The sequence below is a fragment of the Homalodisca vitripennis genome, chromosome 6, assembly GCF_021130785.1.
Source record: "Homalodisca vitripennis isolate AUS2020 chromosome 6, UT_GWSS_2.1, whole genome shotgun sequence".
Lineage (NCBI taxonomy): Eukaryota > Metazoa > Arthropoda > Insecta > Hemiptera > Cicadellidae > Homalodisca > Homalodisca vitripennis.
Window position 1 is genome coordinate 8,656,705 of NC_060212.1, and position 26,572 is coordinate 8,683,276.

General features: G+C 31.2%; 1 protein-coding gene across 1 annotated transcript; it reads left to right on the top strand.

Moving 5' to 3' along the window:
* Positions 1 to 9,349: 9,349 nt before the first annotated feature.
* LOC124365143 lies at positions 9,350 to 15,277 on the top strand. The gene is made up of 5 exons (XM_046821094.1): positions 9,350 to 9,560; positions 9,666 to 9,805; positions 12,199 to 12,260; positions 14,707 to 14,793; positions 15,029 to 15,277. The coding sequence occupies exons 1-5, from the start codon at positions 9,426 to 9,428 to the stop codon at positions 15,172 to 15,174; spliced, it is 570 nt and encodes a 189-aa protein (XP_046677050.1). The 5' UTR covers positions 9,350 to 9,425; the 3' UTR covers positions 15,175 to 15,277.
* Positions 15,278 to 26,572: the final 11,295 nt, after the last annotated feature.

Sequence of the window (26,572 nt, forward strand, 5' to 3'; positions counted from 1 at the left end):
GTGTGTTTTTAAGCAAGATGATCACTATTCGAGAAAAATTTACAACAATTATGTGGGATCTGATATGAGTTTTAACCAACTTTAATGAATTATGTGATAAAATTTGGAAAGAAGACTATGGATTTTTAACTATTAATTTAACTTTGAAGCCTAAAAAATGGTAAATATTTGAATAAATTTTCTAATATAAATGCTGCTCAGTGGTCTGGCAAATCTACTTGATAAAATATTTGTTACAATTATTTTTACATTATCTTTACTTTTTATTTACATTATGAAAAACAACTGAAAAACGGTAAATCTGTTCACGTTTTTACGTTCCACGTTCACGTTTTTACGTTCCACGATCACGTTTTTACGTTCCACGTTTCGTGTTCCACGTTTCAAAATTTTCCTAAATAAATGGTGAACGTAACTTCTGAAGAGGCGAAAAAAAACTTGATCAAATCGAAAAGAAATTAATCAAAGAAATTTAAAGAACAGATTCGAATGGATGAAGAAGAACAAGAACTTATTCAAAAAAATTAATCAACCTGTAACTTCTGCAATAAAAAATGTTGAGGGCAAAATTGAAAATGTTTTAAGCGATAATCAAAATTTGATGAATTTGGTTCCAGTTGTACGACAATTTGCCGATATTTCAATTCCAGAATCTGAAGTAGAAGAGTTTGAATTGCCAAAATTACCATCTTCAACACCATTTAGACCTCGAATCATTGAAGACTCTACCATAGTTGAACCAATAAGTCCTGGAACAACGGATATAATAATTGGTGAATGAAATTGGTAAAAAAATTCCTTCCTAGAGTAAAAGATGATAAATTTGGTTTGTATTGGGATAAAAAAAGAAAAGTTTTATGATTGGAAATTTGCCCGTGAATTTTGAACATAATGATATCATTATTAATGAAAAAAAATATGAAGGAACTCAAGGTTTATGGAGATTATTAACAGACTATGACGCTCCCAAAAGATATTTATATTCTGAAGAAGATTTGAAAAAGTATACAGAAATTTTATGGGAATCTGACTTAATTTACAAAAATAATGATCCATCTTACTAAGAAGCCTAAGTCAAGTAGAGGTAAAAAATATATCAATTTGATTAAACCAATTTGGGAAAAACGAATCGAAGGATCAGGTGTAAGAAAATACAATGATAATAAGATTGAGTACAGATATATCGACGATTTGACAAAACTCGATGGAATTATTAATTATATTTATGCTCAAGAGAAGGCTGGAAACAACAATTTTTTGAACGAAAAGAAAGCGATTAAAGATTTTATTTCGAAACAAACTTGATGAATTGATTGAAAAACCTGATGGAATTAAATATTTAAAGCGAGTTTTGCCAGCAATAAGTTCATCTATGATTGAAGGTAGCGGACTTTTGAATGATTTTATCAACAATTTCCCCTTTTGAATTTACACGTACCAACTTATCAGTATCTGGGGCCTGGCACAAAACTCGAAAAAAGACTACAAAGAGGAGATCCTGGTATAAATAAATTAGATCAAGCTGCTATGGAACACGATATTTTTTTATGCAAAAACATAGTGACACAAATTCCAGACAATATAGCAGATAAAGTTTTGCAAGATAAGGCAATGGATAGATTTTTATCAAAAGATGCTAGTTTAGGTGAAAGATTTGTTGCACTTCCAACAGTTGGAGCAATGTTTTTGAAGAGAAAACTAGGAATGGGAATTGAAGAGAACTTGAAATTTTAACTTATATAAATGGAGGTGAACGTAAATTTCAGCAAAAATCAGAAAGAAAAAATAAAATCCGCTTTTAAGAAAAAAATACCCGTTAGTATTCAATTTAAAATAGATCAACTAAAAATGGCGAAGATAAGATATTTTTAACAAATAGACAATACAATAAACTCGAAAAACATAAGAAAAACAATAAAGGAACCAGAATTAGAATTTTCTTATAATCAGTTGAAAGAACTCAAAAATGGTGGACTTTTGAAAGATTTATTAGATTTTGGAGAAAATATTCCAGTTGTTAAAAATGTTGTTCCTTATGTTCGTAAAGCTGCTCAATCGTTAAAAAAGATGTGATTCCTATTGTTCGAAACATTTTAAATTGGTTAGATTAAAGAGTTGGAAGATGTTACAGGATCTGGATTAGATGAAAAAAACTTTGAATTACGTGAAAACAAACATTAAAAAAAATTTGAAATCAAACCATTAACATTCGGTGAATTGGAAGAACTCTGCAAAAACATTAAAACATTTTAGAGGAATTTTCATGAGAGATACATTACCTGAAAAAAGTTTAAGAAATTCGAATGTGGAATTGTGAATTTAGACTCGATTTTGGGGAGTGGAACGCATTGGGTTTGTTATTATAAAAATGATAAGAATGCATGTTATTTTGATTCGTATGGAAGAATTGAGGACAAAACCACCTATAGAATTGATCAAATATTTGAAAAAATCAAAGCGTTCTACTACAATGACTCTCAGATTCAAGACTATAAAGATCCCCAATTTGTGGTCATTTATGTGTTTTTGTTTTGAATGAAACTGAGTAATGGTAAAGATTTTAAAGAAGTTGTTAACAAATTATTGCTTAATAAATATGGATTCACAAAATATTTTTGACGTATATGGTACACAAATTATTCAAAATGTAGATAATAGTTTGAATTTGATAGTTTGAGAAATGAGTTTGATAACAAGTTAGAAAATTTATTACAAAACCTTCCAGATTCAGATATGTTTGCTATCGAGAATTGAAGATTTTAAAGCAGAATATGATAACAAAACTTGCAAATTTCATGAGTTCAAATGAAGTTGCTGATAAAATAAAAACATTGGAAAAAGAAGTTGATGATGGTGTAAAAAAATTATTTACCAATTTAATGTCTCATATCGAAAAAGCTGATAAAATTACTGAAGCGATCAAAGTTGAAAAGAATTATGTTAGTTTGGCTAATAAAAAAAAGAATTGTCGGTGTTCGACCTGGTATTGACAAACATGATGTTGTTGTTAAAGAACAAATTTTTAAAACCTCTAAAATTATCAGAAAACATCGATATTGTTGATTTACATGATCCGAATGTTAAAAATGCCTTAGATTTTAAAGGAAAAAGAATTAGCGGTGTTAGTAAAGGAATTAATCCATTTGATGTTGTTGTAATGAATTCAATTAGAAGATCCTATTAAAATGTTTAATGAACTAAAACAAAATTATGAGAATCATATAAACAGCATGTTAAAGATTTTACAACAGAAGTCTATGACAAGTTAGAAGCCAGAAATAGAAGATCAGTAGACGATGTTGGTGAAATTAATGAAAAACTTACTAATTTTAAAGAGTCTTTTGATAAGTTTAGTTTAGATGCTACGAAAAACTTTTGAGAATATTGGTCATAAATTTGTTGAATACAATGATTCTTATGCTGTCAAATTTCAAAAATTAGAAAAAAAACTTAATAATATGGAGGAAGATCTTACTGAAATAGGTATTCGCGTAGGGTTTTATGCATGATAAAATTTCCTTATATAAATGGCGCTCATATATTGTGTGAGATGTAAAGAAAAAAACTGCAACAAATGATATAAAATACTATGCAAACATCAATGGAGTTAAAAGAATTTCGGGAAAATGTGCTGAAATGTAACTCAAAAAAGAGTCAATTTATAAAAACTTGAAATTTTTTCTTTAATAAAATAGAGATGGCGGGACATTATAGTGCTTTCGATCTTTTTATCATGCAACACGAAAGAGATTTGAAAAAAGAACATTGGGATGGACATTTCTCAAAAATATGAATTATCCGAAGATATGATGAGATTATACGTAAACAAATTGAATTGGTATAACATTGCTAAATATCAAAACTCTGTCCCCAGAGTTCATTCAAGAAAATATACATTATCAATTAAAAGATCATATGTCTGTTCTTTGTCTCTATCAACACTTGAGTCTAAAGTTTTTGGATGAAAATAAAGATACAGTTGATTGGAACAATATTATAGATAGCGGTTACCATCCTGTGCAAATTTTATTGAAATATGTGACCGAGATCGCAAAAATTTAAGGAAGAGAATCCCGAATATGACGAAGTAGATCATTAAAAATGACTCTAATCTTTTTAATTATTTTACTAAAAATTTATATCTTTTCTTATAAAAAACGTACATTAGATCGATGAAAAAAAATGATATCTTTCTTATACATGATGTTTAAATTTTCTCTTATTAAATGGTGGACTACAGAAAGTATGCTAGTGATATTGAAAGGGCGGAGTTTAAAAATTTCTATCCAATTAGTAAACAACATTTGAATGAACCGAAATAAAAGAACTGAGTTTAATATTGATTTTGGAGATAACTTTTGCTCGTCTAAACTTCCAGTTTTATATTTCTGGAACTTTAACAAAACAAGATGGTCAAGCATATCTTGGAAACTGATAATGTTAGATTAATCGATAATTTTATTACCGTTTTTATTTTCTAAGATTGAAGTAAGAAAACACAATAAATTGATAGAAGAAGTCGAAAACTGTGGTCAATTAAGCACAATTAAAGGAACTATTTGTTATTCCAAAAGTGATGTATTTTCAAACAGTTTTGAATCAACTTTTAAATTTGGACAATTTGAAGCGGTCGGTGATTTAGCACATTTCGGCTTAGGATTTTTTGAAAATGTTACTATTCGATCTATAAAGGAGGATTTTATCTAAGTTTTATAAGAGCAGAAGACGATGATTGTGATTCTGAAGACTGCAACTGGAAATGTTATGCCTGTGATGGCAAAATTACAATTAACGAGTTTTTCATTAGGAGTTCCGATGATTGATTACAAAAACCACGAGTAAAATTCAGTTGATTGATTGAAATTATAAAATCTCAAAACATCACGTTTTAATTTTCTAGATTGGCAATGTATTGAGCAAAAAGGTATTTCCGGAACAACTTATTCGTTCGATATCACAAATATTTATAGAAATATCTTCAATCCCAGTTCATTATCATTGGTTTTCAAACAGATAGACAGAATAATCAAGAAAAAAAAATCCTTCAAAGTTCGATAGTTTGAATGTGAAAAATATCAGAGTAAAATTGAATGGTTCTTATTATCCAGATGAATTACAAAATTTAAACATTTCCGGTGGTCTTTTCAGAATCATGTATCAGATGTATCAAGATTTTAAGAAAGTTTACTACAAAAATATGGAAATGTATTATAATCCTAAAAGAATTTTTAGCGAATAGACCTATTTATGTCATTGATACAACAAAGAGTTTGACAAATATTTCTGCTTCAAAGAACGATATAATTATTAATATGGATTTTCAAAATGCTGTTACAAACGCGATTTGTTATGTTGTTGTGGTTTCTGAGAAATTTTTAGCCTATGATGTGATTAAGAACGATATTAAAGAAATTCAGTAAAATTCTAGATTTCTGTTGAGCGAATGTTAGCAAATTTCATTATTTCCGTTTATAGATTTTTCATTTAAGATTTCTGGATTTTTTCATTAAAACAGCTTATAAATGTAGAAGCCTACAATGAACAGTAAAACAGCTATAGATTCGGTTATTTTCCATTCGTGGTTTCCTGTTAGATTTCTTAGATTTGTTTATGGTTCAATGGACAGTATTTTACATTGATTTTCTGACTGTCCCAAAAGTGAGCCAGATCGGCATATTCATATCTACTTATATATATATATATATATATATATATATATATATATATATATATATATATATATATATATACGGCACTTTTTACAGATTTATTATTGTACAATGTATGGAGTATCATACTTAAACTAATTTATAGTCTATTTTATAGAAAGTCATATGTTTTTAAATTTGTATTTTATGTAATTTTTAGAATTTAAGAAAAACATAACTGACTTAATACTTTGTCAATTATCTCCCTAAACTCATTCTGTTTTTTTAAATTAATTCGTCCCTTAAACAACTACAGAACTTATTAAAGTACTTACAGAAACTTATAAATATCGTATGTGCAAGAACTCTCAATGTAAAAATTTTAGATACTTGACAATTGGAACATGTCATTTAGATGAGAGAAAGAACTCTGTTTTGCTCAGAACGTCAAGAGGAAGTACGTCTGTATGAGCGAAAGCTCTGATTAGAGAAGCCATAGGTTGACAAATTGATGTATAGCTTCCTTTACTACTGAGGAAGAGACCTATTGATTTTGGGGTGAATGTAAGTTTGTCTGTGTGTCTATCTGAGAAACAGTTCTTGATAGGGAAGCCATACAGATTTGAAAACTCATATACAATGTCCTCAGGGTCCAAATAAAAAATTTCTTGTTTTAGAAATTAAAAGCTAGAGTAGACGTTTATTTCTAAGGAAGAACCCTTTTGACGTTCAGATCAAAACATGGCATAAATTTCAGTTTGTCCAACTGAGAGATTACTTTTGATAGATAGGTCGTACAGACCTGTAACTTGTTATATGGTTTCTTTATGTCAAAGGAAGAACCCTTTTGACATTCGGATTAAAAGATGGAATAAATGTTAGTTTGTATGCCTGTCCAACTGAGCGATTAGTCTAATTAGGTTGATCGTAGAGATTTTGGAGTTAGTAAATACTTACTTCTATGTACAATGAAGAGCTGTGAGGTTAATGGTTGAATGGAAATTTACCTGTCTGGCCATCAGATAGATATCGATAGGGAACCTAAAGATACTTGGAAATCGGTATATAGTTTTAACCACGTACAAGAAAGAACTATGTTGATGATACAATTCATTTGTACTGATTATTAACTCTATAGACCCTTATGCTGGTTTCTTTAAAAAACGTTCAGAAACGTTTTAATTACATGTTTTCCTTAACAAAATTGTTTCTCTCATACCGAAGTATGGGAACGAATTCTCATCTATCTTGTATTTCTCTGTATTTCTTGTTGTAAACTGAGAAGATTTTTAAATAAATCGGCAAAAAATTACAACTTGTAACAAACTTACATTCTATAAAGCGTGAGTTAATTCGAAAGTATAAAGAATCTTAATGGATAAAGCGATCTGTTAAGACTCGTTTGTGTGAAAAGATTAAAGTACTGCATGATGAAATGTGTGTTTAATTGTGAACTGTCCTTTGTCAGCTCTTGTAGATCAAAATGAACTAAGTATTGTTTTTAAATGTATTTATTTAAAACAGTACTTTTCAAACAATTATATCTAGATTAATAAGAAGAACACAATTCCAATCCAGTGAAATATTACTTTTTTATAAATTTTTTTTGAATTTTAAGAATAAAACTCTCAGTAAAAGCTTTCCATTGTTATTCCGCAGGGGCTGGAGTCAGATCTAGACGTCTTATTTTCGCTGAAAGCCCTATTTTTCAACAGTTGTGATTTGTACATGTCGGCACTCCGTATATTCCGGCTTTGTATCAGACTCGGTCAAAATAAAACTGCTGTGTTTCTTACAACCATTCTTTATATAGATCTTGGGTAAAAACTCACCCACGCTGAGAGCCTACGTTTATTGTATATATAGTCGTGGTCATTGGATATTATATTGGAATCTATATAGGTCCAGGCGTAAAATCGGTAATACAATTTTAGATTACTTGAGTAGTGTAAGGATAATCTTATGAAATAAAACTGTATTAATAACCCACACGGGACACACAAAGTTTTAAAATTGCTAAAGGCATTTACTAGACTATAATAAAAAACATTTACTATATAAGAAGACTATAAAAACGCTTTATTCAGTTTCTGTTTAATATGACCAAAAATCCTAATAAACGTATTGTTATCTCATTATAAAGATTTTGAGGCATCCCATGTTTAAATATTACCAGAATAAAACGACACCTTGCTTTCTTTCGTAAAACCAATCATTCCAGTTATTATGTAGTACAGCTACACTGTCTTTGTTTGTTAAAAATATAGATCGAAAAATACCATTCATGAACAAATCATAACAAAGCATTTTGTTCTATGTCAATAGTCCAAACCGTTCTCCTACTACACGCATTGTACGGGTCGTCTGCCTCACCCTGTATGATAATTTCATAAAAAATATCTGGGAAATATCCAGTTGCAATGCAATGCATTGTAAACTGAGTAGCAGAACTATTAATAACGGCCGTCTTATATTTACACTGATTATTCCTGCAAAAACTTAATCCCAAGAATGGTCCGTGACCGTAATGATCAAAACCTAATACTAATAATACTAATGGAGATACACTGGTAATCATTTGCTTCAGAAGCTTTAAGATCTGAGTAACGATGTCCAATTAAAAGGAAGCAAGATAATTTACTAGAAAATCAAGTAAAGACCTGACTGACTTTGAGCAGGAGTCTGGAAAACTCATTGTTCATAAAATAATTCACTGGCTCTCATAAAACTGACTAAGTGTGGATTCATATGATTGATAGGCTTAGTGGAGAATTCTGTTTCGTCATTTCCTGGCTTGCGAAGGGAGGTCAGACCATTACATCTTCATCTTAGAGGGATAATTGAATTGCGTGATTGCTTCTTAAGGGTATGAACGGTAGTGAGAAGTGTGGCAATCAGTGACCGTTAGCGTACTGCATGAACTAAAATAGAGTGAGAGTCTAATGAGACTTTGTATATTTGGTTATGTTCCGTTGTTTAATAAACCTATGTTTGATTTTCTTAAATAACGAAGAGAATCCACAAAGATATAATTCTTTGGATAATGAGAGTAGGAAATGATTCATATTTCAGCTGTTTAGTTTAGTAAAGCTATTTTCATGTTATCTGCCATTCAGAACATGTTTATACAGTGACTGGTAAGTAAGAAATATAAAGGAAACTCTGCAAAATAGTTGTTTCAGGAAACAAATGGATTAAGCATACAAGTTTATTTTTAAACGCACTAACGAGCATTATCCGATTGATGGCATGACGTCATTGCCCAGCTTATGACGCTAACAAACACTACGTAACACAGCTTATTGTGAACACGGCTATACTTCGGTATATATAACCATTTCTTTTATATATTTCTTTAATTTAAAGTTAAAAAATAAGTTAATCTAAAAAGTTGTAAATTTAAATCATTTCTTTTCAAATCCGTTATGTATTGCACCACCTTACGAATATATCAGATCAGAAAAAGACCTCTAGAGCTTGTTAGAACCACATGGGACTAGTGTCTGTAATTCATGATGAAAGCCAGTATTTCCCGGTTACCACTTGTACATTAGGTACATTGTGATACACCGAGTGAAAGTATGTGACCTTGGCATTGCTCCACGTATTTGTCTGTGCATTCTTTGTATCCGAGCCTCTCTTCCTCTCATTGGTGGAACAGCATGCAGGTGTATAGACTGCCTATATAAAGCATCTCTACCAGAGTATTCCATCCTTCCCTCTAACTCGTGGTAAGGTAGTTCACACGAGCCGGTACCCAGCCACCAAGTTAAAGTCATGGCCACCTTACGTGTACTCTTGGTTCTTCCACTGTTCGTCGCCCTCAGAGTCGAGGCTACTGGTAAATGTAATCAAGACATCATCAATAAGATTTTAGCTCAAAACAACTGTCCGACCGGAGTTCTCCAAAAGGCAAGTAATATCACTTAGCTCACTTAAGTCACCTTTTCGTCTCTGTTTGCCTTCCTTCACCACAGTACACAGTATGGGCCCTGATGATGATTGTTTATTGAACAGCTTCACGACCTGGGAGTGTTCACCCAAGCCGCTCTGCCCGCTGTTGAGGTCCCAAGTGTGGTTCAGTGTTGGGACGGTGCAATTGATGCTCCTACAGGCTCATCCGCCAGCTCTTACGCTAGAATATTTTTCAAGGATGGGTGAGTTTAAATTAGACTGGAATATAATTTAAATTTTGTGAATACGAATTTGTTCATATCTTCACAGAAAGCTTTCAATATACTATTACTTTTTCATTTTATTGTTCAGCGTGTTATGGTTTTCAACTTTTTCCAGACACTTAAACTATGAAAATGTTTGCTGAAAATATATGTACACTTCATCAATTACAGGCGCTGCTCATATATAACGTGTATTTGATAGCTTCAATAATGCCAATTTCCTCTGTAGATGTTTATTGTATGATAATAAAATTAAAAATGAAGTGGAATGGGACTAATTAGTATTTTTACATAGTAAGTCACTTTGTTATTAGTATCTGGTTAAAATGTTTTAGTATATTCTTATTATCTGAACATAAATCGATACTTCAAGAAAGAATTACATTTAATCGTCGTAAAAGAAGCCTCCTTCAAAATGGTATTGAATGTAAAAAAAAACTTAATCAAAAACCTGATCAGTACAGAATTTAATAGTATTCTTGAAGCACCCAAAATAGACGTAAAAGAGCTTCTGAAATAGGCAAGAAAATAAATCTCTAAATATAAAAAATGAGGCCAAAAAAAAAAATTGTTTTGCCTAAAGATGGCAGAGCGAATACGGATGAAAACAATTAAAATGTAATCAAACTTTCTTTAAAAATTCTTAATTAAGTGGAAAATATCTGCTTTAATTAAGGGTTTCAACTTTTCTGTGGCACCAAAATCAGTAAACTCACTATACTTTGTTACTGTAATCGAGTTGACTGTTACACAGCTATCTGAGGAAAAGGGTGACCAGTTTCGGTGTCAGTCTTCTGCTAAGAATTGTCCAATAGAGCCCAATTTAGCAATAGATGAGAAATAGATTATGGCGACACTGTCAAAATCTTACCAGCTGATAAAGGCAACGCTACTGTTGTGCCCAGTAAGATGTAAAGAAAATATTACGGAAACTTTGGATAGTGGCCAATATACAGGTTCAAACAAAGACTAAACTGATTCATTTAAATTAAAAGTAGAAAACACAAAGCCCATTTTTCAGATAAATATTTTATGGCCATCCAAAATCCACAAACCTATCATCCCTCTCTGGGCTATAATCAGTTCTCGTGATTCACCTTGCAGGAATTTGTCTATAGTCCTTTAGGATATTTTAACGACATTGGTAAGGAAAAACTTACTCATATATAAAAAATTCTACGGATTTAAAAAAAATGTCAAAATCCCTTAAATTGCTATAAACAGAAAAACTAGTAATTTTCTACGTCGACAGTCTATTCACGAAAATTCCTGTTCCATAAACTCTCGAAATCGTTAAATTGCGTCTCAAATAAGACAAATCGTTTTTTTTAAAGGAATTAATTGCTTATGTAAATATTTATGTAACTGTTAAAATTATGCACTCAATGTAATTCTTTTGAGTTAAAGGGCAAACTTTACGGTCAAGACAATGGTATGGCAATGGGTTTTATACTAGTTCCTATTTTCGACAGTATATTTGTGGAGAAACTTATGGAGAGCCTTACCTTTAGCTCAGTACAAACCAAATATTTTTTAGAAGTATGTGGATGATATGTTTTTAGTTTTTTTCCATGGAGACACTAAAATAAATGAGTTTTTGAATAATATTAAAAGTATTTATCCTTCCATCTGCCACGCAATAGAAGTGGAGGTCTAAAAATTTCTTTTTGGATGAGTGTGTATTAATATAAAGAAAACAAACACAGAAAAATATTGGATTATCAGGCAAACCATAAAAAATCTGTCAAAAAAGGAGAGGCCTAGGCTACTCGTAATTTGACAGAGCAAACATCTTATGTTCAGATATAGTAGACTAAATGAAGAATTTAAGAAAGTTGAATCGGATCTTAGGACCAATGAATACCTACAATAAATAATAAGCAATTTAAAACAAATCTGAAGCACTATTCCTGATCCGTCAACCAGAATAATCCATTATAGATTTGAGTCTATATAAATGTCTTACGCGACGGGTTCATCGGAGAAAATTAGAAGAGTTGACAGAAAACATAATATTAGAACCGCGTTCAAAACGCACGATACTCTTATACAAAGTCTCGTAAAACAAAACTAAAATATGGCAAAAAGGATCCCGAAAACTTTCTTTACAGTATGAAAAGAAGCATTGCAAATCATTGTTGGTCCTAAGACCATCGTATTAATTGCGACGAAGCTAAAATATTACATATGGAACATATAATTTATTAGTTTAGTTCTTTACCTGAAGAAGGGATCAGATTTCAGATCTCGAAACGTAGTGTTAATGATTCTTTGCAATACTGAACGATGAAAAATGTCCAGAAAAATCCTGTTTCTTTCACTGCTACAATGTGTTATTGTATCAAGAGTCATCCATTGGTCCAATGTTTCAGATCTGTCAAGACAGTAGAGTACACAACCCAGGAGCAGACTTGTGGCCAGATTACCGACACATGTGAGTGTTAGCGTATATTTATAAGCAGTGATTTGAAAGTTTTTTTGAATGTTCTGACATGCGTAGGTACCTTTTCTCCTGGAAATATAAATATTAGGTGAGAGCAAACTGGCTTACAGACTAGACATTGTGCATTAATTTCTAATTCATAATTAGGCAATACCGAGTTAGGTTAAATAATGGTCCGTTTAATACACCCATGAAATTTGGCTGAGCATTAGCAAACCTTTTTAAATTGGACTTATGGGAAACAATTTCCAATTTAAATTGAGAAAATTGTATAATAAAATCAAACTGTAACAATCCAAAAATAATAATATGTCTAGTATATTACATGGCAGTCTAGCAATCTCAAATATCGAGAAATATTTCATCTCTACAACATTTTCTAGAACTTTGCTTTGTAACGGGTATAGGCCTAGCCTGTAACCTAAATCAACTTTTACAATTAATAATAAATTCGAGAATAATATAATACAATAAATAATATTTTTCTATTAATAATAAATCTAAATGAATAGGAATCCAAACCGACAATTTAATTGCTTAGTTAATGTTATCATTCTCATATTTGAGAATAATCAAATTTCAATTTATTATGAAGGTTAGTTGTGCATGGTGACATAGCCCGTCACTGACAGTTTTGTAACCTCAAACATAAATCTCGAATGGTAAAGCGGCCATATTTAATAAAACTCGATAGTTCCTCATCAACATCGAAGAACAAAGCAAAACACGGCAAAACGCGTGCCACGATTGGCTAACGTAACGAATATTCTCATTGGAGGGTAGCGACCCCGCGGGAACGCAAACTCGTTTTCTGCGCACCGAATTCGAGTGGGTTGTTAGCCAGAAGTAAAAGCGGATCATTTTTCGACCAGAAAAACGGAAAATTTCCGTTTTGAAGGTTAACACTTTTCCCTCTCTGCGCTACTGATGCGGAGTTTGGGAAAGAGAGAGTCTTCTTCCTCGACCTCTTTATGATGTAGTACGTAGTGAAACAGTTTCAAAATTTTTCAATTAGTAATCAGGCTTTTTTTCCAATGTGATCCAAATTTAACTTTTTATGCAAATAACAGTGCCATTCATAATTAAATCCATTAATTACATTTAAATAGTGTCCAAAAAGTTTCATCTGTGTTCGTGATAATTCCAGTCTGTGAGGACCGCCGTGTCGCCATCATGGGATTTGGTGAATATGTTTAAGAGTATTTAAACCTTTTCGAACAACATTTTTAATTAATCAGACTCTAAATTTTAACTGCTAGGGAGTAGGGGTAATTTCTAAATAATTATTTCAACCTAATTGGATTTTGTGTTGTAGGATGTTAGTTTAAGCATAGCCTTAATTTCATTTCATCAAAATCATGTTTCATTAGTATTAGTTTTTATTCAATAAATTTAAAATTTGTTTCTATTAAAATTTGATTATCATTCACCACACATAGCTGCCCTACGCCGCACCCATTGCAAAACGACCCTGTAAAGACAAAAAGTCTAAAGCTAATACATTTTTCACAAAGCCTATCACATTTACTATTTATTTTAATGTAACGTATCCGTTACAGCTTCTAAAACTTCATTCTAAGTAGACAAAAATGAGTTCTCTAATGAACCACGACTATCTCTAAACTTTCATTGAATTTCATTGAACCATATCACTAAATATATATTTAAATATATTTTCTCTTTTGCCTTCCGTGGTAGAGTGGGAACATTAAATCCTTTCTTCTTTACGATTTTCTGTTTATATAGATGTCCGCTAAACGTATTAAAAATAAAATAAGTAACAAATTTGAAATTTACCTTACAACCTACGTAATCTCTATAACGTAACACATGGTATGCATGCCTTGCTCATAAATATAAAATATTTTATGTAATCATTAATAGCAATATAACATGAAAAATAATACCACGGCTTGGATAAGGATGAAATTAGAGTTGTACAGTTAATAATATTTTTAAATTAAGGATCTTTGGAATGTAGTGTCACAATTATGAGCTAAATAATAATATAAACCTTGCCATTAAAAGTTCTACCTACAATTTGTATGAGGTTAGTGTTTTTGTTATTTTACTAGTAGTTTTTTAAACTTATTGAGTAGTAATTTGTAATATTAAAAATATTTTTATTACCACTAATATTATAGTTACTGAAGCTAAAGTTTAGAACTAAGTTATGAATAGAAAGTAGTCTCAGAACATATGAACATTTCTATTAATACATTTAGATTCTGATGTACCGATGCTAATTAGCTGTTAAAAAACAAATATATGTTAGTACTAATTATTTATAACTACTATTCAGTGAATATTTTTTCGTATGAAACTGTATTTAACATGCAGCTAACTAACGAACATTGGAAATATCATTAAACAAAATAGGTTTTTTATTTTGGTACGTAAACACACAAAATGTCTTGATTCAGTCTTATGTTTGTAGACGAAGGCTCGTCCTACAACATTTACTTCCTGAACGTCAGTGAGTACGGTGCTTGCTACTATCGCTGCAGCGACAATATTGAAACAGGTACGAACACTGATTTGGGTTTCTATAATAACTAGACCTCGTATACTTTCCTTTTACTATCTTAAAATCACATTTAAACATTGTAGGCTATAACAACATCTTTATCTTGTTTATTAAACAGTTGTTAATTTGTAATGAAATTTTGTAATGAGGAAGTTGTGTCGCTGTCAACCATACATTTGGATAACTATAATGAAAGTACAGTGTTTAACAATGGTCTACTTCTGTAACACAGCCGGTGAAGACTTCGGTGGATGTCTGGTGCCAATAAGCGCGGCTCAGGACCCCGCAGCTCAGGCCGCCATAGCAACGTGCAAGCAGTCTCTGGCTGACGTGGGAGTCACCACCCAACTCCAGGATCTCCAGCTCTGCACTCAGTAGACTCCAGCCACTGGTTTGTGCTCATCGTAGATTCAGCGCAGAGATTATTTCTAATTAATGTACAATTTTCGTTGAAATATACTGGTGTAAACTACAGAATACTGGATACGGGATCGATTGTCATTATTCCATTACCTTGGTGATAGAAAGTTCTAACTGTAGGCTACACTAACTTGTTGTAATTTAAAGACAAAAATAATTACTTTTGCAATTTATAAAACTACAAAAATGCTTTAAAACTTTTGCAATAATATAATGCTGAATAGTTCTAAACAAGACACATTGAATATCTTGTTTTTGAAATTTGGATATCAATTAACTAGAAAAAGTTTGAGTAACGTGATTGAATTCAGGATATCACACTGAAGGTTTAAAAAAATGTATTTACATTATATTTGCATATGAACTTCAACCAAAACATTAAATATTTATCTTTAAAGATGTTGGAGTATAAAATGTAACTATTATTATGTAACTGATGGTATTTATATTTACACTTTCAAAAACCAATATAAACATTAGGTAATTTATTTATTGCACGCTTATTTGTCAAAGAAACATTCCTCTAATTTCAAATTTTAATGTAACAAATTAAATTACATTTTACAATTTCAGAATTATTTTTTTTATTTTGATATTTGCACAAGACACGTTATTGCTTCATTGCATATAATAAACAATTAAATAAACACTAATTATACTTAATTTTGGACAGCAATGGAAAAGGAAGTTTTCATCAAATATAAACTATAGGTCTTTGTGCTAAGGAACTAAATTATTTGTACGGAAAATAAATCAAATTCAGCAACATATGAGCACGAAATAAAATGTACATTAATTTTAATACGAAAAATAAACTATACACATTTAGCTCCAAAACTTGCAATTGATAAAAATCTGTTATATTAAGAATTATTTTGTGTGCCCTAACCAGTTGAGTATACTAATCTAGGTTAAAAAATGTTCATTACTTTAAATCGTGATGTTAAAAATACAACAATTAAAATTTTAATATTTTTAGATAATATCTAGATTCTCTTTTATGGGATTGTCGTCTCATTATGTTTTAGCAACACACACACACACACACACACACACACACACACACACACACACACACACACACACACACACACACACACACACACACACACACACACACACACACACACACACACACACACACACACACACACACACACACACACAATTTCCCCTCTCATATAGTTTTACACATTTTTAATCAGGTCAATCATATATTCAATCAGGAGCTATTCTATCTTTGAAATGTATTATTTTAATAAAATTTACGTATAAGAAAATGACATGTTCAACGGCAAACCATTCAGTTAAAGAGAAGAACGTATGCAAACGAAAAATTTATTAATTTTTTCAATATATTAGAATTCAGCATTATCGTGTTATTGATATAAACATTTTAAAATAAATTAACACACTTAAGCAAATACAGGCTTATACATTACAGTGGAATATTCATGTTTCGTTTGAACTATGCAAAAAAGCTAAATCGAATATACATAGGACAAATTTTAGTCAGTCTGGCCAAAAGTGAAGAGTTTATTAAGCGATCAAACAATCAGCTCTCACAGCATCAATAGTAAGCCACTTGACCTCCAGACCTTTATTCACAAACTATTCGAAATGTTCTTTGTCCACTGTTGTGTAAGTTTATACCACAATGCGATACTTTTAATTGATGTCATTCAAGATTATGAAAGGAATACTCTTGTGCTATTGAAACATGTTAGAGTAAAAATTACGGTTTTGAATACGATTCATTATTATCCAATAGGTTTATAGATACACAAGATCGCGTGCTCTCTAATTAAATATGTTTAATAGAACATAAAAGTAATAACTTTAAAAACACTCTCAGCCGAACGTCAGTATGAGGAGAAATGTGAATTATGCTTGCTGCAGATTAATACAGAGTGTATGGACTGAAAGTGCTATATAGCAATACATGATAATCAAATTTATCTAGTGGTAAAAATAACTAGTATTTTTTTATTCTTTGGGAAAAAGTAATATTTCGATAAGGATAAAAAATTCATGAATTCAATAAAATAAAATTTTGAGTCGCTCGATTAAGGAAACCAATTCCAGCGTAAAAATAATAAAAATAAAAGTCTATAAAAAAATAAGCACCTCTGAAAAAATTAGTGTTGCACTAATATTCAATTAATAATTCAGCATTCAGTGCATGATTCTATAAGATGCTTGAATATCTATGATGAATTTTGAAAATGTTACGTTTAAATACTATTATAGTTATTTTCATAATTGGTGGATCGCTATTGAAGCGTTTCATTCGTGAGGTTTGATACATTTCATTTGTCTGTCTGTCTATCGTCTGAATACTGAATAGGCTGCCCGATGTTATCTCGCAAACGAACCTACATATAGACTTTATATTTTGCGTGTATGATCTTATAATATATTGACAAAAAGAATCTGAACTAGTTGATGATAGTATGAATGAGGTTTAACTAATACTTGTACGTTGGTTTTAACCATGATGACTACGATAAAACAGAATAAATAAATATGTAATCAAACTTAGTATAATCCTGTGATGTTTTGATAACAGCGCACTCTTGGGTTATATCATCCTCTTTAGCTCACCGTAACTGCTATTATTAGAATCGTGCTATAAACCCTAACTCAATGAAAAAATTAAAGTTTTGTGTTGTTGAATGTCAAGTTTTATATTAAAAGTTCATGAAACTTTCATTGATAATTTGTATAGAAAACAAATATCCATGATATGCTGAAGAATTACAAATCGGATATTCCGGGAGTATCGGGAATAAAATAAGCTATTGATTTGTACTTCAACAAAGCCTGTACTCACCAAAGATGTGGTGTACTCGACTTTGTAAGAAATGAGAAACTGGATTCTCGAGTTTCATTACATCATTCCACATATTGACCTCAGATGAAAACAGTTTCAATAACCTGTTCTCTCACAGGGACTTGCCTCTGTGGTTACCCTTTCCATTATTTGAATTTTTTGCTATTGCTTACATTGTTTAATACAATGTTTTTACATTTGAGATTTCTTTATTTAGAAATAAATTAATATATTGTTTATATCGAAAATCAACCTTCCAGCTCATTTTGAAGAACTAGGGATATTTGTGACAGCTAAAAAATAATTCGATTAAAAAAAAATTTTAATATACTCAATATCCCAAACATTGTACATAAAAAATATTTTCTCAAATTCTTTAAACCTTTTTTTAAAAAAGGTTTAAAGAAAACTACGTATAAGCATCCCACCCCGTTTTTTGTTTTTATCTACACCGATAGATAACAGAGTTATTTTAAGGCAGAATGGTCGCCATATTGAAGGGAAATGGCTACCAACTACAATGAAATCGGTCAAGATATAAATGAAATCAATTAAAAGATCTTGTGGGAGTTACGTGTAATCGGTATTCCTATGACAATGCGAGACATACCAACTACAATGAAATCGGTCAAGATATAAATGAAATCAATTAAAAGGTCTGGTAGGAGTTACGTGTAATCGGTATTCCAATGACAATGCGAGACATACCAACTACAATGAAATCGGTCAAGATATAAATGAAATCAATTAAAAGGTCTGGTGGGAGTTACGTGTAATCGGTATTCCAATGACAATGCGAGACATACCAACTACAATGAAATCGGTCAAGATATAAATGAAATCAATTAAAAGGTCTGGTGGGAGTTACGTGTAATCGGTATTCCAATGACAATGCGAGACATACCAACTACAATGAAATCGGTCAAGATATAAATGAAATCAATTAAAAGGTCTGGTGGGAGTTACGTGTAATCGGTATTCCAATGACAATGCGAGACATACCAACTAAAATGAAATCGGTCAAGATATAAATGAAATCAATTAAAAGGTCTGGTGGGAGTTACGTGTAATCGGTATTCCAATGACAATACGAGACAAACCGAAATTTTTCATTAGACAAAGGTTTGGAAAATATAATATTGATTTCAAAACTCTTTTTCACTATTTTCATATGTTGTAATCGGTATTCCAATGACAATACGAGACAAACCGAAATGTTTCATTAGACAAAGGTTTGGAAAATATAATATTGATTTCAAAACTCTTTTTCACTATTTTCATATGTTGTAATCAATATTCCAATGACAATACGAGACAAACCGAAATGTTTCATTAGACAAAGGTTTGGAAAATATAATATTGATTTAAAAACTCTTTTTCACTATTTTCATATGTTGTAATCGGTATTCCAATGACAATGCGAGACAAACCGAAATGTTTCATTAGACAAAGGTTTGGAAAATATAATATTGATTTCAAAACTCTTTTTCACTATTTTCATATGTTGTAATCGGTATTCCAATGACAGTACGAGACAAACCGAAATGTTTCATTAGACAAAGGTTTGGAAAATATAATATTGATTTCAAAACTCTTTTTCACTATTTTCATATGTTGTAATCGGTATTCCAATGACAATGCGAGACAAACCGAAATGTTTCCTTAGACAAAGGTTTGGAAAATATAATATTGATTTCAAAACTCTTTTTCACTATTTTCATATGTTGTAATCGGTATTCCAATGACAGTACGAGACAAACCGAAATGTTTCATTAGACAAAGGTTTGGAAAATATAATATTGATTTCAAAACTCTTTTTCACTATTTTCATATGTTGTAATCGGTATTCCAATGAGAATACGAGACAAACCGAAATGTTTCATTAGACAAAGGTTTGGAAAATATAATATTGATTTCAAAACTCTTTTTCACTATTTTCATATGTTGTAATCGGTATTCCAATGACAATACGAGACAAACCGAAATGTTTCATTAGACAAAGGTTTGGAAAATATAATATTGATTTCAAAACTCTTTTTCACTATTTTCATATGTTGTAATCGGTATTCCAATGACAATGCGAGACAAACCTAAATGTTTCATTAGACAAAGGTTTGGAAAATATAATATTGATTTCAAAACTCTTTTTCACTATTTTCATATGTTGCAATCGGTATTCCAATGACAATGCGAGACAAACCGAAATGTTTCATTAGACAAAGGTTTGGAAAATATAATATTGATTTCAAAACTCTTTTTTACTATTTTCATATGTTGTAATCGGTATTCCAATGACAATACGAGACAAACCGAAATGTTTCATTAGACAAAGGTTTGGAAAATATAATATTGATTTCAAAACTCTTTTTCACTATTTTCATATGTTGTAATCGGTATTCCAATGACAGTACGAGACAAACCGAAATGTTTCATTAGACAAAGGTTTGGAAAATATAATATTGATTTCAAAACTCTTTTTCACTATTTTCATATGTTGTAATCGGTATTCCAATGACAATGCGAGACAAACCGAAATGTTTCATTAGACAAAGGTTTGGAAAATATAATATTGATTTCAAAACTCTTTTTCACTATTTTCATATGTTGTAATCGGTATTCCAATGACAATACGAGACAAACCGAAATGTTTCATTAGACAAAGGTTTGGAAAATATAATATTGATTTCAAAACTCTTTTTCTCTATTTTCATATATTACGGAGTTGTAAAGTTGGAACAGCTTCAAAATAACCAAAGAACTCAATACCAATTTTCAACTTTTAGGGGCTTTTTGGAACGGTTTTACTTTTACGAAATGTTATATAGCTCTATAAAGCATTATAGGTCTCTCTGGGTCCTTTTTTTCTAAATAATTTGAATCAATTAAGATAATAAAGTTATGCAACAATTCTTTCACAAAGTACTATCTATCGTAAGGACAACTGAAATTGGTTGATTTTGGAAAAAAACTACAAATTTTAATGATTCCAGGTTGGGTAACATTCAATTTTATTACTTAATTTTATTTTAAAAACTGCAATCAATTTATTATAAAAAACATAACTTAAATTTTTCCCCTGCTCAAGTAATACTAAAACAGTATAATTGCTATATAGGTGCTATATAGGTATAATTGCTATAATTGCTATATAGGTAAGCAAAACTAAATTTATGTGTTGAAGGGAACGGCCATACAAACTGTTATTGCCGAAATGTACTGATTTTCTAAAAATAATAGTGAAGAGGTAACGCTTACTTTGGAAAAGAGAATCTTCAGTGTAAATAGTAAATAAACACGAATAAACTAACTGGATAATGCTTAAACTGATCCCATCGTGTTGTCAAAGAACCAATCCAACGCAAAGATATCAGTTAGATCGGTTTGTTTTGCGCTCAAAGGTTTAAATGAAACATTTCGAACCATAGATTACCTCTCAGTAAAGAAAATAAATATTATTTAAATTTCTTTCCACATTTTTATTTAATTGCTACACTACCCTTAGTAATAATTACTTGTTAATATGCAATTATTAACAATACCACATTTTGCAGTTAATAAAGGTTTTTGTCACTCGCACGTATTTTTATTTCTCAAATATAAGTAAACAATACTGAAATAAATGAGATGTAACAGTTTATAACGTTGTACAACACTCAGAGATAACCGCTTCACCTGGAGCTTGTGTGTACACAAAGAGCTACTGTTTATGTCACATCCTCAGGCCAGACAACTGTTGTGTCATCAACAACAGGTTAACACATGTAGCAGAGCTCACACGTAAAATATGATTTCATTTTACAACTGAATTATTACATTATTTATTACGGAAAGACTGGTATAGAAAAATTAAAATTTACCGCAGCGTTTATATAACACAACTTTAATAATTTTCAATTTTTAAATTATTTATGCTTTTCCTGTGTATTGAGTTTTCACTGAACTACGTCATATTTTTCACAGGCTAAATGGTTGTTTACACTAGTTTCTCTGATGTCAAATATTTAATTGTATAATTTAAGATAGTGATACATTGGATTGCTCTCACTATCAAAGTAAAAATAAATATTTAAAACTGTTTATATTAAACTTTTTATAGCCTCTTTACGAGTATTATAGCATTTTTCTACGAGACTTCATGAAGAAAAATATATGAATTTATGTCCTTTCTTTTATTTTCGGTTACTATGTGATAAATATAAGAAAAGTGATTAAATAGTGAGATAATACATTTTCATAAACTTCCAAGTCGTCATAATTACCTGTACGCAAATGATCAAATGTGAATTAAAAGTTTAATAATATTATTAATCGAGGTATTGAACACATTAAAATACGAAATAAAGGATATGAAAAAGATTGTTAATAGCAAAACACTTTTACTTCAGCTAACCGGTCATAGATGTAAAAATATTTGCTCACCCCTCAAATACGATATGAATCTAGTTAGTTCAATGTCTATAATATTTAATATACTTCTCGTTCAGTTGTAATTACATTAAGAGTTCACCTTAGTTTTGGAAATATACTAGTTCCTTAAGGAATCTCGATCAAGGTTCTAGCAGTAATAGTAACTCCGGTTAAAAAATATGACTATCTCAGCTGAACAAAAACTCTACCATACATAGCTTACAGGTAATTTATAAGTCACAATAGTGAGTATTGATTCTGCATCGTATAAAGTTTACATATTACATATAGGGTGTTCACAGTACTTGATCAAAAAATATTCAAACATGTATTGTTAACGTTCGTTTGTTTTGCTGTAAAAATGTTGTCAAAATACTAAATAAAAACAAGTTATACATCTCTCATGTGTTCCTAGAGAGGAAACCTTTCAATAGTCGAGTATTGTGTGCTCATCGGGTAACTGAAATCTGTTGCTTATCTGTGTCTGAAGAGACGAACAACTTCGAAACATCCAAACAAGAGCGGGTCATCAGACACCTTACCTTTCCTAGCAGCGGTGGTACCCAGAGAACGCTCACCACATAATTATGATGACACCTGAAGTCAAAACTGTGAGTGCTGATGTAGAACGTCCATGTACTGATTCAGTCACAAACGCCCACCTGACGAGTATTCTCATGGAAGATGCTGTGACAGAACAATTGGAGGATGGAAAGTACTTACGCAAACGCTAACCCTCTAAGTTTGTGGTTAAGCAAATACTGGAACAATGCACACTTCTGAAGAAAGAGTAAAATGGTCGCCAGTTCCGCATTGCTGTGCGCTTCGGGACGTCTTTCTGGATGTCTGTGGCCAACGAGAAGTACACGTACACTCTGGAATGCCGCGTGATTCGTACAGATAACTACCAGTTTATAAGATTGCGTGAATCTTACAGATAACTACGAGTTTATAAGATTGCGTGATTCGTACAGATAACTACCAGTTTATAAGATTGCGTGATTCGTACAGATAACTACCAGTTTATAAGATTGCGTGATTCGTACAGATAACTACCAGTTTATAAGATTGCGTGAATCTTACAGATAACTACGAGTTTATAAGATTGCGTGATTCGTACAGATAACTACCAGTTTATAAGATTGCGTGATTCGTACAGATAACTACCAGTTTATAAGATTGCCTGAATCTTACAGATAACTACGAGTTTATAAGATCGCGTGATTCGTACAGATAACTACCAGTTTATAAGATCGCGTGATTCGTACAGATAACTACCAGTTTATAAGATTGCGTGATTCGTACAGATAACTACCAGTTTATAAGATTGCGTGAATCTTACAGATAACTACGAGTTTATAAGATTGCGTGATTCGTACAGATAACTACCAGTTTATAAGATTGCGTGAATCTTACAGATAACTACGAGTTTATAAGATTGCGTGATTCGTACAGATAACTACCAGTTTATAAGATTGCGTGAATCTTACAGATAACTACGAGTTTATAAGATTGCGTGATTCGTACAGATAACTACCAGTTTATAAGATTGCGTGATTCGTACAGATAACTACCAGTTTATAAGATTGCGTGCTTCGTACAGATATCTACCAGTTTATAAGATTTTCTTACTCAAGAATAGTTTCAGTAGTCCCCTGCACTGCTAGGATGGATCTTGATAAGCTAAACTGAGTAAATGATCTCGGTATTGCTATATATGATTCTCTCAAACTAGTTTAGATCTTCTTTCATACCACCTTTAGAGAAAACGAACACTTCTAGTCTACCAAGAATATTAACTCCCTCTAGCTCGGGTAATGGTATACAGTTCTATAATCTGTATAATTTTTGAATATAGGTCTGCTGCCAAAATCTCTCCATCAGACTCGACAAATTAAGAACTGAATCTAGTTTGAACCGAATGTTGGTACCAAACTGTGGTACACATTTCCTGACTATCCAATTGAGGAAACTGAGAAACTATTTGGAATCCAGCAATTTATTAAAGGCGTATATTAATAAAATATCCTGTTCTTGAAAAAGATAGTAAATTATTTCCCGGACAAAGCTCTTAAGCATATTGATTTGATAAAGCCAAGAGGGACCACTTCCGGAACAATTTTGCAGCATGGACACCTTCCAACATAATATGCCTGCAATAGAGATATGAGGATTTACCTAAGTCAGATTGGCTTGTTCGGTCGGCCAGTCTCTATTTTCACTCATATATATATATATAAACAAAGATACATACACGCACACCCTCACGCACGCACGCACGCACACCATTTAAACCGTCTGTAACACGAGATACTCCATTGCACTAACATTCAGTTGTGCATTCAATGTGCTCTGTTATTATTTACTGTGATTTGAATCTACTACTCTATAATGAATGTCTTATTGTGTAGATGCTGTTAGAACCTTTTTCTGTAGTAAGTGTTATTTAGTTGTAAGTTTAAGGTTTTATATTCTTTTTTCTCCTGTAATGTTGACTTTTTTAAATGTTATATCCATCTATGCCTGTATTATATTTAATTCCTGTGACATGCTATACCTGACAATAACAAAAGTTAACGTTTATTACATTTACCAGTTGCTTTTGTTGCATCATAATTTTACGAAAATAATAAGTTTATCCTCACAATAAAACAATTCGAACGTAAACTACATTGCTAATGCGGAGGTGATGTTAGATAATCTTTCAGAGATGTTGCCGTTTCTACTCACGTAAAGAACAGATTAAAGGATTTGATATATCCTGCAGGAAATCCGTTAAGCCTCTGTTCCTTCGATAATCCTGACACTGCGCCCAACAAGCACTTTACTTTGCGTATTGCAACGTTATATTTACTATTGATTATTGGATTAGCAGCATTATATATTTATTGTTAACTTAAGGCTCTAATTTCATTATAGAGTTTGTTTAAATAAACAGATAATCATCAAACCTGAAAAATGTTACTAATATTATTTATAAACTGTTTAATAAAATTAAACATCAATAGAAAGTACAAATATTTATTTATACTGAATTTTTTATGCATTGTTTACAATAAACGTTTTGCCTATAGCATAATATAGCATAATACTTGCAATCTGTTTGGAGGAAGGAACTTCAAAATAAACGAATTGATTTCAATTTTTCGGTGTTAAATCACCACTTTAACACAATAAATGAATAGGAATATAATAGCCATTTACTCCCATATCTGAATAAGGATTCATGCAAAATTCACATCAATGAAATGTTGATATTAAAAAATACAATTGATTTTGTCCACGTACTTGAGTAACAGGCTTTGTTAATAATATGCGCCGTTACAAACAAAATATAACAATGAAATACAATAATGTTAAATATAAAACGTTATAGAAATGGCCTTATTGTAATAACCTTAACTTTAACATGTAATTAGAAGAGATTATAAATAATAGTTCAATACAAAAGAGTCTTGAACGATCCGCAAGGACGTAACCATAGTGGTAGGGCACAGACGGTCGGCTGTATATGAAAGCAAATAAATCAATTACTCCACCAAAAGTAATCAATATTCCACTTTTTAAGCCTCTAGGATATTTCTATCGAGAGCGGAATCAGACAGATAAGCGCGTGGAGAGACGTACTTCACTTTTATTTTTGACACTAAAATCAATAACGTTCTCTTCAACCAAATGGAACCCATGTACTAAGTCTCTAGGCCCTTTCTTTCAAGAGGTATAATTTCAATAAGACTCTATCTGTTACACATACTATCATGACTCATTAAATCGTTTTAGTTGTTTATTTTTTGAGTCTATTTATAAAGAACTTTAAAAGGAAAAAAAAGGAACGTGATTCTTGAATATTTCTTAAATGCAAGGTACGACGTTATGTTAGACTGGTACAGTAAAACTTCCGTCAATCATCCACTCGTTCCTTGAAATGTAAAAGAATTTACTTGCAAATTTTAGGAAATAGTCAAACTTTTGCACATATTTTCAAAAGTAATGTATCGTACACTACAATCACAAAGAGCTCTGAGACTTTCTCGATGGCTTTGTTACTAACAATCCGGTCAACCTCTCAACCAGTAACATTGTTGAACTGTTAATATATGAACACTCTGTTATTAG